Source organism: Eupeodes corollae, chromosome 2, assembly GCF_945859685.1.
Source record: "Eupeodes corollae chromosome 2, idEupCoro1.1, whole genome shotgun sequence".
NCBI lineage: Eukaryota > Metazoa > Arthropoda > Insecta > Diptera > Syrphidae > Eupeodes > Eupeodes corollae.
This window is the reverse complement of record NC_079148.1, coordinates 75,796,121-75,813,548: the sequence shown is the minus strand read 5'-3', so window position 1 is coordinate 75,813,548 and position 17,428 is coordinate 75,796,121. Positions and strand designations below refer to the sequence as shown.

General features: G+C 35.9%; 1 protein-coding gene across 3 annotated transcripts in view; it reads left to right on the top strand.

The window, feature by feature from the left end:
* Positions 1–15,337, top strand: part of LOC129945205 (uncharacterized) — a 198,597-nt gene extending 183,260 nt beyond the window's left edge. For 2 of the 3 annotated variants that reach the window (XM_056054862.1, XM_056054863.1), the window contains exons 5-9: positions 8,281–11,050; positions 11,120–11,253; positions 11,324–11,963; positions 12,209–12,356; positions 12,431–15,337. In XM_056054862.1, coding sequence (XP_055910837.1) covers positions 8,281–11,050; positions 11,120–11,253; positions 11,324–11,963; positions 12,209–12,356; positions 12,431–13,675 — 4,937 coding nt within the window. In that variant the 3' untranslated portion in view covers positions 13,676–15,337. The remainder of the gene's footprint in view (positions 1–8,280; positions 11,051–11,119; positions 11,254–11,323; positions 11,964–12,208; positions 12,357–12,430) is intronic. The other variant, XM_056054864.1, reaches the window with a different exon arrangement.
* Positions 15,338–17,428: the final 2,091 nt, after the last annotated feature.

The window sequence follows — 17,428 nt, the reverse complement described above, 5'->3', positions numbered from 1 at the left end:
TACAAGACTTACATACTTCCATGCTTGAGTACAACTCCCATCTATGGGCTGGTGCTCCTGCAACTTACTTAAGCCTCTTGGATAGTATTGAACGTAGAGCATTTAAATTGATAGATGACCCTTTTTTACCGTTATTTTAACGGCTTATGCTCTAGTGAAATAGCCGGTTGCATTCCTGACTTAAGCGATCAAAGAGGTTCCCTCCTGGCTAAGAGAAAACTTGATATCAACTTCTGATATCCGCATCTTCTCTGACAGTCAGGCAGCTATTAAATCTCTTGACGGTGTCTCCACCAAATCCCAAACGGCCCTTGATTGTCGATCGTCTCTTATGGAGATGGCGCAGCAATTTAACATTCACCTATGTTGGGTGAATGCAATACGACTTGGCGTAGCCTCAAATGACTTTTGTAGGAGCTGTATGGACGAAGAAGAAGAGGAAACACTCTCATCTCCTATGCACTTGCCCTGCTCTTTCACTCAGACGCAAACTTCATCTGGGGGACTACTCTTTTGATAATCCTAGTTAACTAGCTAAAAAGGATATCAAATATCTTCTTTGCTTAATAATAAGCTGAAAATGGTTCGACTAGTTAGAAGTAATTCTCTAGATTCATGTGGTATCACAACGGGCCTTTCTCTTGGCCTAAGTGTGTGGATTTTTTATCCGCAGCCACGTTAACCTAACCTATGTTGGGTGCCGGGTCCCAGACACATCACGGGAAATTGTTGAGCCGATGAACTAGCTAAAAATGGAACCGTCATGCCTATTTCACCTGAAAGGGAGGAGATAGGTATAAGGATATCTACATGTAAACTTATGCTAAAAGAAACAGCTTTTGCGAGGCTCATATGGCCTTCACTGGACCTAAAGCGCTCTAAAGACTTGTTATCTTGAAGCAGACTTCATATAAGCTCCCTAATAGGTGTCTTTATGCAGACACGCAACACGACTTCCTGTAGCCTCAAATGACTTCTGCAGGAGCTGTATGGACAAAGAAGAAGAGGAAACAATCTCTCACCTTTTCTGCACTAGCCCTGCTCTTTCACTAAAACCCAAACTTCATCTGGGAGTCTACTCTTTTGATAATCCCAGTGAACTAGCTAAAAAGGATATCAAATATCTTCATCGCTTTATAAAAAGCTCAAAATGGTTCGACTAGTAAGAAGTAATTTTCTATGGGCCTTTTCTGTTGACCTAAGTGTGTGGATTCTAAATCCAAAGCCACATTAACCTAACCTAACATGAGGTTTTATATTTCGCTTATGAGGAAGAACTAAACCTAAGTCACTATATCTCAAAGATCTAGTTTTAGCGAAAAACAATAAAAAAAAGTGTACCGAAAAGACAAGATATCCAAGCAGATATTTTAATTTTCAAGGGTCATACAAATTCTAACTGATGTACAAAAGTTTGATACTAAAACATAAGCCGCAGTTATTAACTTTTTTTCAATCATGTCAAAGTAAATATCTGTCTGACACTTTTAACGTACTCTCCCCTCTATTTCATTACACAAATGTTAATACTAGCAGAGTAATAAATTTCATCCAGCTTACAAAAATTTATTGACATTGACTATTTTTCGATAGTAATAAATTTTAACATTTCGTTACGTAACCTTTGTACTACACAACATTACAATTATAATCAAATTATGACAATCTTGACATTTATTACCGCTGTTGTTGAAAATACCTTTGATTGCCTTGCTTCTAGGTGGTATTTATTCAATCAAAGTATAAAAATCAAAGAACTGGCACAGCAATCATTATTTTCAAAGAGAAAAATAGATGGTAAAAAAATGTAAGAATTTTAATCAACAGTCAGTCAGTTATCGTCGTCGTCAGCGTATTTACACATCACAACTTATTATTAATATTTAACTACGAAATTAGCTAATTAACTCTTACAGGGAGAAAACTCATTCCTTCAGTATTAAAATATACCTACATACTTCTTACCTCACAACCTTAAGTCAACCATATAATACACATTTATAAACCTTATAATAATAACAACAACAACAAAAAGCAAAGCTTTCAAGAAGTTCTCCTTTTCCTTGGTATAGCCTGGAGTCAAGATACTTTATGCGGCAACAAGTGGTCGAGCAGTGGGTGGGTAGTGGGTAAACGCTAAATATAAAAACCCTTTTTAGTTATTCCAGAGTTTTTTGGGGGGCCACAGCTTAAAAAACCAACCTAAAAGATATTTGCACACAAAGGAGAACAACAACCCCCAACTCACCCACTCCCACATCCACTTCCACCAATGAACTCCGCCGGCCGCACCACTCAAATTATGCTCGCAAAACCTTTTTGCCATCGTATTTAGATGTCATAGCACGCAGCAATGCAGTGCATATACAGCTTATGGTTATGGGACTCTACTAGGTACTCGAAGTAATTTTAAAAATTCACCAAACGGCATTTTTAATAATTCTATTTGCCAAATTAAACCTTGCCACTCTCTATCTCTCTCTCCCTCTGCCTTTTCCTAAAAATGGGGGTATTTGTATATCTGTAGGTTTTTTTGGTGGCAAGCTTCGCTCCTCTCCAAAAATAAAAATAAAAAAAGGAATTAAAAAACAATTTACCTTATGAAAGAGAAATGGGAGCACAATTCCTCAAACGAAATTGGCGAAATGCAAACAACACAAATAGAAAGGCAGCAAAAAAAAAATAAAAGAACCTTCAAGCCGCACAGACTTGTTCGCAAAAATCAAACACTGAAATAAATGTTTACCACGAAAAGTGCGCTCTTGTTTCGTTTTAAAACCATCTTAACCTTTATAGAATGGGGTTGGAATAACTTCATAGGGTTGTTTCTATTTTGGTTAAACGCAAATACGATTGCCTCCCACATGACCATATTTTTTTTATTATGGATCACTCTTCTAAAAAACTTATTTAATTGGCCATCGAACTCAGCCACATTTAACTGCCCATTTGCTGTACAATGGCAGATGGACTGATTTATATCTTATTTTTTGACATTTCGTGTTTTGATTACTAAAAATGTACACTCGCATTAATTAAAAGTTGTTAAAAAAGTGGTTGATTCATCGTTGACTTAATCCATATTTTGACAAAAACTCCGATCCACTGTAGGTACATTTTTGTGTTTGAATAAAAACTACACTCATTTATTGCATTAGAAAAAGCAATCTCAAGACTTTTTCAGGGCATTTGACAAATTGAGTCATGAAATTCTTCTTAATAAGTTAAGTAAAATTGAACTAAACGACCGTTTTGTTATGTGGTTTGCGTCTTATCAAAAAGTTAGATGTTTTAACGTCATGTTGAAGTCAATTCTGGTGTACCTCAAGGGAGTCGATTTGGTCCATTTCTTGTTTATTTTATTTTTAAATGATTTGTCTTCTGTTTTGAATAATTTTTATATCGCTAATCTATGCAGATGATGTTAAAAATTTTCAAACTATTAACTCCATTAAGGATTGTAAAGAGCTGCAGGAAGATCTAAAACAATTTTGGGAATAGTTCCACCAAAAAAGATCTTAAATGTTTTACATGCAAACGTGATTATATTTTCTGCTAGCTGATTCAGTTAGGAACAATTTCATGGCCATCTTTTCTTTGTCGATTGTATTACAATCTGAGTCAGGCTAGCTTAAGACTTAATTTACCCTTTAGAACTATTTTTAGAAGAAAAATACTTCCTAATGCGACCTGATATCCCGACTAATCGAATTCTAAAGATTTATCTCTTAGTCAAGGCCACCCAAAACTAAAACTTTCAACGATTTCAATACATTACCCTTAAAAAGTATATAAATGTGGATATGGAAAACAAAAGTGAACCAATCCAAATCACAAAGTCAAATTGGAGCTTTGTGAGTGGGTGGTAAATATACCTTTAAACGATGGTATGAGCAAAAAATAAAGAACTCAATAATTTCCAGTCGGATAACCAAAGGACTTTTAAGGTGCACTGTACTTATAGCTGCACACACAACAACACACACAAAAAAAAAGAAGGGAATTATGTACATACATACATATATTATTGCGTTTTGCGTAGGACTATGAAATATACGGTTGTGGTTTGTCGTTTCCCCCCTCAGCTTTAGCCTCAGCCTCAACTCTTCAATTTAATTTCTTTTGAGTAAAGAGTCTCTTTTGTGTGTATACTTGATGTTGGCACACAAGTTATCCCTTTTTCATTCGCGGCAAACAGCATCAGGATTCAGGAGCATGCCGACGATGACGACGACAACGACGACGAAGACGACTTTAGGTACATAGCAATGGTATAACTGCTGAGGCTTAACTCAGAAAATATAACGCTGGATCTATTTCAGGTCTCAAAAAGCAAATAGAGCAAAGTAAATTAAGGAAAAACAGAAGAAGAAGAAGAAAGAAGCAACAAAAAAAAAACATAACTACACACAGGGACTAAAGAAAAATTAATATAAGTGGTTTATTAAAATTTAAAACGTTTACATTAAAAGTTCCCATTTTCTTTGTGCCTTCTCTTTTTTTCCTTTTGTTATTTTTCTTTTATATTATTCATAAAGTTGTATGGACAGTTAATTAACTTAACATTTAGCTTTGGGTCAAATTATTTTGCAATGGAATAAACCGTTCGGGAAGAGAAGGTTTGAACAAAAAAAACTCAGTAGGTTAAAAAACTTTGAAAGTATCAACAAAATTAGTTTTTTTCTAGTTTTGCTTCATAATGATTTATAAGGACTTTTAACTGGACATAGATTAGAAGGAATTTATAATCCGTCCTTAAAGTTTTCGTCCAACGAACAACCCATTGCTTTGGGTCCAACTGTGTCCGAATCCGTTTTATTTGTTTAACCTACATTATGTTTTAAAAACTATTTTCAAATGTACAGTAGGTAACTAATTGATCTAGGGAATCTAAAAACATTAAATCCCCTGTAACGCCAAATTAAAATATGTTATCGCCGAATTTAAAATTACATATAACAACTTAATATGTAGTCTATAGCTATGCCACTTTACAAACAAATCGTAGGAATATTACAAAATTTAACCCGCATTTTCTAAGAATACAGCAAAATTTATGAACACAAAGAATTAACAACTTCAAAATGAAAAATTGGTCATCAAAATAAAATTTTGTGTGATAGCCCTTGATATTTATCACTGTTTTTCGCCTTTTCGGTATTGATTCCAACTGTTGTTGGTGGTTTCTGGGGTTATCTTGTTCCACCCATCCAGAGTAGCTTTGTTAAAGTCATTTCTTTTGGAAATTTGGTGTTTCCTTATGTTTCTATCTAGCAGTGTCCACAGATTTTCGTTGACATTCATATCCCTTGACTGTGCTGGCGGTTTTATTAAATTAGGGCAGTTAAATACTGCCCACAGTACCAGCTTTGAATCAATGGCTTGGTAGTATCGGAATCATTTGCGTACGCCCAACTTTTGGCTTAGGATACAATGTTTCTTTAAAATTACCAAGAATAGAGTTTTATCCATGATCCCATCGATAAATTCTAGATTTCTAACTCCTGCAGCGGTCATACAAACCCAAACCCTTGCCTAAAGTTTTATTTTTTGAGCTCTGTTTTAGGCTTATGCAACACGTAAGAAATTCCATCAAAGATACAAATATTATATTTGGAATCGTCTAAGAAAATATCAGAGCTCCAGAAGTGAGAGTCCTTATAAAAAGAAATTTCTTTGCGAAGCTAAAATGACGTTGTTTATAAACGGCTTTTTTCGAGCAACTCGATTATAAAGGTCATGGTTATAAAGAACGTATTGCCTGGGCACGGGCACTTGGGCTAAAAGATGTATCTCAGAAATATTAAGATAGTTTATTAAAAAAAGACACTGTTACCTTACAGCTTTACGTTCTACCGTTAAAATAAGCTGCTATATTAAATTAAGCTGTTACGCAGCTTTATATACTCTGATTTTACTTCAAGATATTATACCTATGTACCGATATGTAGGTTTGAAATGGAGCATTTAAGCTGTTACCCACTGTAAATATATTTTATTTAATTTCTTCAACCTACAATCAAAAAACTCACGCTACTAACTCTGTTTTATGACCTTTAAAAACTTTTATAAATGATATAATGAAAATAGTTAACAAACCTTTCATTACCATCTAAATCTAATGACTTTCCTGGACTTATGAAACCTTCAAGAATCTATACAACCGTTAGCACACCACTTCAAGAATTTATATAACAATAAGCAAACCACAAGAAAACAAGAACTTATCATAAATCAAAACCTGTGAATTACAAAGCAATCATTTATGGATGAATTCACGTCTTCCATTTAATAAACTTAAAAAGAATCAACACCAAAAAACCATTTCTCTGAGTCCCTAAGAATAAAGACCAACAAAAAAATAACAAGACTGACAAAAACTAACAAGAAAAGAAAAAAGAAACTAAAAGCAAATTACAAATAGAAACGAAATGTAAACAAAAAAAACATTGTTAAAACGCTTTCGAAGCACCTCACCATCATATCATGACCGACCGCCCCTCCCCCCAGAGGAAATTCTATACCAGTCAAACCGTTTATTCCATCTCTACAGGATCTATGTACATGAAGTGAAAATCATCGTTTTTCGTTATTTGCCAAAGGAATTTTGTGTCAAGTTAGCGCAATTAATCTCATGCACACGTTAATTAGCACCGCTGGGAGTTGAGCCTTCTAGAAGGATTGTATTTGGATATGTATGTATGCATGAATTTGTGTGTGGTTGTAGTTGAGAGAATTTACAATACTGTGCATAGAATATATTGTTTGAACCATAAATTCTTCTTGCAATGAAAAATATCAAAGTAGTCATTTTGTAAAAACTAAATTTTTTAAACATTTATTTCGGGACATAAGTCGCGCTCTGAGTAAGATTTAACAAAAATCAGTCATTAGTTTGAAACCGCCTAATATCTCCCTTTTATTGAAAAAAATGTCATTTTGTAGAAACAGACAATGTGACCTTTTCTAAAAAGAGAAATTGGAGACGGACTCTCATGTTCATGTTGATGTCCCGCCTTATTTCAAAGACGAAAACTACACTTTAAACACTCCTACTACAACCATTCCAGTGGTCTAACAAATTTTTACACTTTCTGTCTCAAATCCATTGTTTATTATGAAGCTTCAAATGGTTTAAAAAGAATATAAGATCTCTAGATACTTGTGTTATCACAATGAAGCAATTATTGGTCTAAGTGTGTTCTCTTTTTTCAGCCAGAAGCCTATTTAACCCAACTTAACCTTCCCCAAATATTGTCTGATAGTTTACCTACCAATAAATATTACATTTCAATAATCCTTATAAGTTGTTACGCTCGTTTTTATTCGTGAAGTTCGAAAATAGGTACAAAAATGTACATTTTTCCACAGGACTGTATTGTATAGTTTGATATGACGGTTGAGTTTTCTCCTGGTATCGCTTTCCATCTCCATCATACCACTACCACAATCCAATACACCATCAACGAGTAACAGTGTTACAAATTTTGCGAATTTGGATATAAGTTAAGGACAAACGAGTCGGTTCCATACTCCTAGCTGGTTCCTTGTTCTGGTTGTAGTTGTAGGTAGTACACTTTTACCGGATTTATTATTTTTGCGGAGTAATTTCTTGATCAAACAGATAACGAGGTTGGATGAATGGTTGCGTGTTTTAAATGACGATGAAGGATGAAGGATTAACGAGTGTAAATTGGGTTTTTAATTAGGCTAAGAAGGAAATAATTATGTGCAAACAAACTGCATGCTTAATTTAATCTAAAATTTTACTAAGAGATGTGAAAATTCTCATTTAAAAGTTGTATATAGTTTGAATGTGAATAATAATTCCATGAGCTTTTGGTATTTGAAATAATTGTACCTCCTTATAGCCAATTTACAACCCTTTAATTAATTGAACACAAAATAAAGAATGTATAAACTCTTATATGAATTCCCGCTCAAGATAATGCACAAAGAAAAATGTACTATACATAGAAGAGTCCCTGGCATTTATTCCTAGTATTTTCTTTTACAATATTGTATATGTACTTCTTTTCGTATTTGCCATCATTATTTGAATATCATTAAAAATTTAGAACAAAAACCCCAAGAAGATAAGGTGACATTCACATAAAAACGGAAAAAAGATACACGGTCCCTCGTATTATTTATCTCATGAGGGATGATATATCTTGATTAAATATAATTTGTTGAGTGATTTCAAGTGGTTACGCTTCTTTAAGCATCACACAAAGTACATAATTATTAATTTTTCTTTTCTATTCTTTCTTCTTACAGAAAAACTCAACCCTTGTTTTGTTTGCAAAGCTGAAGCGTGTCCTCGCACTCGGCCGTTGAAAAAGGGACGTGGTCAACAATATGGCATCCCAGATGATACAATTCCGGCTGGAGCTAGAGTGTGCAATTCATGCCAGTGCAAATCGGTACGAAATCGTCATCCCAATTGCCCTCTGCCTACCTGTCCTAATTCTAAAGATCGGGCAAAACGTCTCCATAATATACCACCACGCTTGTTTGAACTGTCTTCGGATATTCGCGACCCTATTATCCAGGAATTCCAAATTCCAAGTAATGCGAGTCGCTGTTGTTCGGCTTGTTTGATGCGAATTCGTCGAAAACTCGATCCACATGTTAATTTAACAGATGAAGAACGTCGAACGGATGGCGATGAGTCCGACTTGAGTACATCGTCTTGTGACGAACGTGATGGTGGAAGTGATACTGCATCTGTGGACAGCCCTGAAATTCATAGTCGACATGGTAGTGCTCTGCAGAAAGATCAACTTAAGCAGAAATCGGTGGACGTATCGAACGCAACGATTGCTCTGAGTAAAATGGATGATCGGTTGTTGCCGCCACAGCAAGCTCCAAAGAAGCAAAAAACCTCCGAAGAGTACGATAGCTCGGCGACTGAAACAGCTGATGAGGAAAACGAGAATTCTCCGGCAAATCGCCAGAGCCCTAAAGTGATATCAAGTTCCGCAGGATCGGCTAATGGTACAATGGTTCCACCAGCCTCTGGTAATGGCCAACAACAACCAAATGGCCCACCCCGCCCTGGTGAACAATCTATGAATGTCCAAGACTTTGTGTATAGCGTGATTGAAAGGTCCCTGAAAACAGTTGGCCAACCTTCTTCACAAATGAAGACTTCCATCCCAACACAACAAGTAAAGACTAACAATGGGCCTCAACAACAGCAACAACAGCAGCAGCAACAACAACCGCAGCAACAACAACAACAACCGCAGCAGCAACAGCAACATCAACAACAACAGCAGCAGCAGCAACAACATCAACAACAGCAGCAGCAACAACTTCAGCAGCAACAACAGCAGCAGCAACAACATCAGCAGCAACAGCAACAACAACAAAAGCAACAACAGCAGCAACAGAGTGTTGGAACGAACAGCAATGATGTCACTTTTGTACGAGAATTTCGCAGTGATGGCTCAATAGTGAAGCAACAACAATCTCTTCAACAACAGCAACAAGCGCAACATCAACAACAGCAATCCTTGCAGCAACAACAGCATCAACAACATCAACAGATGCAACATATGACGCAATCCTCTTTACAACCCCCAACAACATCGATTCCAACGACAACGAATCTGCAGCAGAATTCCGCCTCAGTGGTACCGATTTCGAGGCAATCAGTTACTGCGGCGGAAAATCTTGCAACTTTATCTGTTGTCAACTCTCATATGCATATGTCACCACAAATAATTAGCCATCCTCATGGCATTGCTGCAACAATTACCCCTGTTAAAGTGCCGCAACCCCAATCGCATGATCTAAGGGACAAAGATGAGATTATCTACAGTGTTCAACAGAGGCCGAGTGAACCAGAGCCGCAGACTCTTGATCTCTCCATTAAGAAACCGTCTAGAGATTCTGGGCCGTCACCTCAGCAACATCAACTGCATCAACATCAACAGCAGCAGCAGCAACAACAACACCATCAGCAACCACAACATCAGCAACAGCAACAACAACAGCAGCAACAACAACATCAACAGCCACCCCCTCAGCAAATGCACCTTCCAAAACACGTTGTTGGTAATAATTCCACATCGATTTATCGCGCTGGCTGTGATGCTCCTTCGGCACCTTCGTCGTGTTTGGCTTATCATCATGCTGCGGCCTCAGATTTGGGTCGATCGACAAATAAATCATCGGCAGCATCTTCGCTTTATGTGTCCCAAGTACCTGTACCGATATCAATATCGCAACAGCCGCCCTCTGCGGTTGTCAGACAACAGCAGCTGCCACCACCCAGCCATGGACAACTTCAACAGTCCGGTCCTCTGCCGGGCAAAAACAAAATGCCTCCAAAGTTGTCTCCCCAAATCCACCACCCTGGCCATCCACATCAGCAGTCGCCAAGTCCCAGTCAGTTGGTATCTGTTGCAACAGGTCCCAAAGGATCTATAACGCATGGAACACCAATGAACAATGCCCAACAGCAGATAATCGTGCAAGGTAGCGCTGGTTCCACCCTCAGTCCGAAATTCGAGGGAATGCTTCGACAGACTCCTCCATCAAGTAGTAATGACAGCAACAAGTTGGGTTCCATAACCCAAGGAACACCAATTCATCTGCCATCGCATCATCTACAAGATAGCAGCAAGCGCATATTTGAATACTATAAAACTAGTCGTCAAAGTCCAGCGCAACAAGGTGCTGGCAACCCGGGTAGTCAGCAGCAGCAGCAACAACAACAGCCAATGCCACCTCATTCGCAGCAGTCTAGCCCACAGGCTCCAAACTTTGTGAATTCACCTTATGCCAGGCCGGTGTCTTACTCTACCATGGAACAGCCCCAGCCTGTGTTAAGTACACGACAGATAGTAATGCATGACTATATAACCTCGCAGCAAATGCAGGGACAACAAAGGAATGTGTCGCGTAGCGACAAGGAATCGCCGTCGCCGCGAAATAGTGCCTTGGGTGGGTCGCCTGCGTTGATTTATTACGATAAAGAACGTGGCCGGCCCACTGAATATGGGTCAAGTCGGGCCTCACCAGCTGATCATGCAAACAGGTTTGTTTATTTATTTATTTTTATTATTTCAATAAGTTGTTAATTAATTTTGTGTTTGTTTGCGTATAGTACTCCAAGTCCACATCGAACACCTCCACCACAACGACAGGGTGTCATTCAACGTCATAATACTGGATCCAAGCCGCCGTCACCAGCTGCTCCGCCAAATCGAATGCACGCCATGCCACATAATTATCCTCCTGGTAAGTTGAATTCACAGAAATGTTGAATAATTAATTTTTTTTTTCTAAAACTTTTCTTTCTCTATTTTAGCTGGTCACGAAGCCTTTTCATCTTTCGTCGATGTTGCAGTCCAACAACCACAGTTGCCCGTCCCCCAAAAGGACGAAAAACGACAAATGTCTGATCATCAACCACCACCACCTCCTCATCATGACATCCGGTACCATCAACAGCAAATAGCTCGTGATCATGTTTCCATGCAAATACAGCAGCAACAACAACAACAACACCATCAGCAACAGCAACAGCACTTCCGCCAACAGCAACAACAGCAACAGCAGCAACAGCAAATGGCTGATATGCATCGTCGCATGGAACAGTGCAAACGTATGCAAGTTATGGATATGCAAAAACGTCAAGAACAAAGAGAACAACGAGAACAAAGGGAACGCCTGGCTGAACGCCAGAACCAAGAACGTCTTCAGGCTGAACGCGATCGCATCGACAGAGAGCGCGGTGAACGTGAGCGTGAGCGTGAACGTGAAAGAGAGCGTGACCGAGAGCGGAGAGATCGCGAACGGGAGCGTATTGAGGAACAGGAAAGAGAAGGTCGTCGCTTGGAGAATGCTCGGATATATGCAGCTAATGCTCCACCACCACCAGGAGGTCCGCCACACTATATGAGAGCCGATGGGCCTCCTCGCGCAATACCTGACCGAGAACGAGATCCGTAAGTATATATTTAGTTATTAATCTTTATATTCATTCATAATTTTTGGGGAATTGGTGCTTTGTGTGTTAATTGTTGTTCATTTGAATTTTTTGAATTTTTTTTTAACATTAAAATCGAAACTCATCGCTAATCAATTAACTAATCATCATGATTTCTTTCCCTGCTCTTTCTGTCTCATTATTATATGTGTGATCTGTCCCGATCAACAAAAACAAAACAAAAAAACCTGTTACTAACTATAGCTATCATAGGCCGCATACGGGACGTTCCCAAGACAGTACCCTATCGGCAGCGTGTCTAATCGATGCAATCATCAAACACTCTATAAGCCAGGGAGTCTCCGAACCACCACCGTCTAATATGGCTAGAGAACCTTCACGAACATCATTTGTAAGTTTTTAGTAATTACTATTTCCGGGATGATTAAAAAAACGTTTTTTTTTTTTCTAAACTTAATTTAACAGTACAACCCTCGTGATATTCCTCAACATCATCATGCAGCAATTGCGGCTGCAGAAAATAATGGTAAAGCGAATTCGCCTAATGTGATCAATATCGATTTAGATTCTGGTGAACAACAACAACAACAGCAGCAGCAACAACAACAACAGCAGCAGCAACAACAACAACAACAACAGCAGCAACAACAACAACAACAGCAGCAGCAGCAACAACAACAACAGCAGCAGCAACAACAACAACAGCAGCAACAAAGGGTAGGAGTAAGTGGTCATCCAAGCAACCGACAGGCTCCTCCTCCACAAGTGCTGACTAAGAATATTACTTTTGGAGAGTTGACCGAATCAATAATAGCGAAGGATTATGGGCCAAACCCAATGCATTTGCGTCCCTTCATGTATATGCAAGATCCGCAAGCTATTGTAACACCAGACCGCTGGAAATACAATAGGAGAATGCAACAGAAAGAAGCTGAAGCAGCTGCGGCTGCCGCTGCTGTCGATCGAAGTAAAAACCCCTCATCGTCAGGCTCGTCAGGAGGTGGGCGGTCGACAACTCCCGATGAACGACAGATTATTCGAATGGCTCAGCCGCCACTAAGTCCACGAAAATTCATACAAGAAATAATGCCGCACGAGGCCAATTACTACATGGCAGCAGCTGCGGCACACGAAAGACGATTGCAAGGTGGAGGAATTGTCGGTGGCAGTCTTAATCATCAGTTCGACACGATGAAATACGTGAAAAATCGCATTGTCGAAGCAATGCGTACTGAAGACGAACGTCGTCCTGAAGATTTACACGCTGCTGCAGTAGCCGCTGCCGCTGCTTTCCACGTCGGTGATCTGCGACAGGCAGCAATCGGAGCCGGTGGTCACAAGGATCAAGATGGTCTCATGGGTGGCAAGCAACCCTCAAACTATGAAGACAGTCGACGAAGTGGCAACGGTCCCACACAAAACAATGACTCCCACCATCCATCTGCGTATCCCCAACCACCAGTGACTACCTTTGCAACCACAACGTACACGTATCCGTTTAATGCTCTAAACGTTCACGGGCCACCACCCAGTTCCGCAGGGCCTAAGCTACATTCGAACCCCATCGGTGATCCAAATGTACCCGGCCACAGCATGGGCGGTGTTAGCGGTCACAGCGGCAATCTTCACCAACAATCCTCACAACAATCATCATCCGAACCCAAGCCGCTGCTCTCGGCACAGTACGAGGCGCTCAGCGATGAAGAATAGTAGGCCAAGTATACAAATTTTCAAGCAAAACACGAATTATATTTTATTAGACATTTTTGTTTTTCTTCTTTTATTTCTTACAAAAAAATATAATAACATTCAATTCGATCTAAGTAGAACAAAAACAATTGTACAAAAGAGACAGAAAAAAATTATTTTTATAAAAATAGCATACATATTAGAAATTAATTATTCGTTTTGGGAATTTGGAATTTAATTTCGGGGAAAACATTGATGAGAATGTTCTACAGGTATACATGCTGCATACGTGTGTTTGTATATTTATTTAATTTTTGGAAGACTATTCTTTTAATTTTTTACTGGTAAATCCTTTTTGTTCAAAGCTCACGATCCACATAAAGTTGTGTTTAGAAAAAAAAAAAACAAAAAAATACTTATCAGAATTAACAAACAAACAAAAACTATAGTAGGTATACAAACAAAAACAAAAACCCTCGAGGATTGCTTAAGAAACGCGGTCGAAGACGGACGGCTTAAAATAGAAAAGTGTTTTAAGACTTGAGCTGTACCTGAAGTTTTCTTGGATTTGTGTGGTTTTTATTTTGTTTCCACTTTATTTTTTTAACATTTTTATCCCGATATTTTATTTTCAGTATGAAATGAAAATTAAAATCTGAAACCATTTGAAATTTTGACTGACAACGTTAATAATTAAACAAAACAAAATTTAGGGACTGGTCAATGGAATAAAATTAGGTGACTAAATTTAACTGGCATGACGGGCAAACAAATTGCAAATATAAATATTTTAATTCAGTTTCCTTTGAATCCATGTTCATCGAGATTTTCAAAGTAAATAACAATAATTTCACTTGACTAATTGTATTGTTTTTATTTTTATAATTATATCCCAATTTCATTTTAAAAGCATTCCCTTTCACATTGATTAGTCGTCATATTGCTTGCTTTCCTAAAATAATCGACTTAAATTATGTTGTTGTTCATATAAAATTTCATACCGATTACATTAAGATCCGATCTTTGTAATAACGATAACGATACATAATTCATTGCTATGGTGTTTATGTTATTTCAAGAAAAAAAATTCATACAATGGTACAAATTTCTACAATAGCTCGTTTTCTAATAAAGATATTCCTATGTTTTAAAGCCGGAGAAAAACTTAATCTAAAGAAACTCTCGGAAGATCAAATCAAATTAAATAGTTGGTAATAAGAGCGCATGCTGGAAACCAGAATATATATATTGTTTAATGCCTTACACATTGTGAAGAATTATTAATTTTCTGATTGTCAAGATGACCACACAAATTCTAAAACAAACTCCATCGTACAGCTCACACAATGGAAAACAAAAAAATCTGCAAATATTGCGCTAATCGTTCTTCTCTGAAATGAAACTTCGCAGTTACTCTAAATAAAAATATTACATGAAAAAGTTAGAACAAAGCAAAGCATAAGCTACCACACAAAACAAAACAAAAATAACAAACATATATTATATACATATATAAATAAATACAAATCAATGTAAAATATAATAAATACAATAAACAAAAATTAACCGTAGATGGCGTACGTTTGTATAAAAAGTAAAATATTCATTACGAAAAATAAGCAAAAGATTATATTTAACGTATAAGTAAAACAAATAAAAAATTTAAAAAAACTAAAAAAAAAATACCATGCATTAACGATATAATATTGTACTACTTATACTACTAGTTTATTTCTTTTAGTTATTTATTAGTTAAACAACAAAAACAAAACAAAAAAAAAACAACAGAACTTTAAGAGCAAAAATAATAATAATTTTTTGTGCACATGTATAATAATAATAAAAAAAACAATAATTAATTATTAAACAAATATGAAAGCAACAACAGACTTCTAATTTCTAAATAAACTAGGATACGTATGCATATATACACTTAATGTAATGAAGCAAAAATATAAAACAAAAATATATATATATATCTATAAATAATTTGTATAGTTATGTGAAGAAGTAAAGAAAAGAAGAAATAAATATCTCTTTATAATTATTAAGTTATATATAGTTTTCTCTTTTTTATATAAATACGTATCTTTACTTATATGAAAAAAAATTAAAAACAAAAAAAACTAAAGTAAAAATATAAATAAAAGTAATTTTTGTAAGTGATCAGTTTAGTTATTAAATTAAAAAGAAACAAAAAAAAACAAGCTAAATCTGTAAAAATTAGTTATAATAATTTGATTTAATTTTCTGTTTTTATTACTGATAAATTGTTTGTAGTTCTTTTTTTTTTTTGATTTTATTTAAATGTTTTATTTTTTTTATAATGCTATACACAAAATAATTTGCTAATCATAGTTGACACGTATATTTACACGTATACAGAACACATTAACGATTGTAGTTATCAAATTAAATAAAAATAAACAAAAAATAAAACCATTTTATGTTTCAATGTTAAGTTTAATAACTATTATTATTTCTTTTTTTAAGTTAACATAAATTGTTTGATTTATTTTTGTCCTTGCATATATTCATATATATTTATATAATATGATAAGTTTTTTCGTTCTTTTTTACTTTAAACATAAACAATAAAATGTAACAATTAATTTGTAACTTTATTTTTTTTTCTATCAATAAATCATTATAACAGAACGCAAAAAATATAAATATAAACAAAAAGAAACACAGCAACTGCAGAATATATATTACCAATCTACGCTATAAGTATTGCAGTAAATATATATACTTATATATATTATATAAATACATTTTTTTTTTTGTTTTTGAATTTAGTTAAGTTAGGATGTAATTAGGAATTTTTATTAAAATGAGAACATAAATGGAAAAATGAGAAACAAAATTAATTAAATAAAATTAATAATTAATTCTTTATTTTTTAATTATTTTTAACGATAAATACAAAATAATACAAAAAAATATGAAATCTGCAAAATGAAAGAAATTATTAGAAAATAAATGAAAAGGAAAAAATTAAAAAAAAAACACTTGTCTTTTATTCTCTCAATTATAAATGGTATTTCCACGTTAAGCTTAAATCGTTTGAGATTTAATTTTCAAACGAATCAATTCGAATTTGAAAAACCTTAGACATCTACATATAGATGCATTTAACAAGCAGTAAGTGATTTTGAAAAAAAGAATGTGTTTGAGTCCATTAACGTTCACCTTGTTTTTTAAACGATATCGAGAATCATATACAGGGGGAGTATCTTTTGGCGATATATTTTAAAATATGTTATATAATATGCTGATGACCTTATCATTTTTGCTGGCAACCCGGTGACACTTCAGCTTCACTCGCGAATCGCCTTAAAAAATAAGCGAATATGACTTTTTAGCATTACTGTTCGCGATTCGTCAAGTTGACGTTCGCCTCAAAGTTCAAAAATTTGGCGAATTGAAATGTTGTTCTATTACAATTGGCGAATGCTCGTCTGAAACTGTAGTTCTTGGTGAAACTGAAAAAATTACAGTTTTTTTTTTGAATTCTAAGTAGTTGTCTATATTTTTTATTGCGAAATAAAAAAAATTTGTGAAAATCGACAAAGGTAAGAACAAATTAAATAATTATTAAATAAATTATAATCGGCCCTATCGAGGTAACCGTCGGAGCGGAATTCTCTCCGATTTCCTCCGACTCGAGGTAGTTGTCCGATCAGCTGATCGGACATTCAACGCATGCAATTTGCATCCGATGCTTTGCGATGAAGTACTTGTTTTGTTTTATTCTTGACAGATAGAGACATA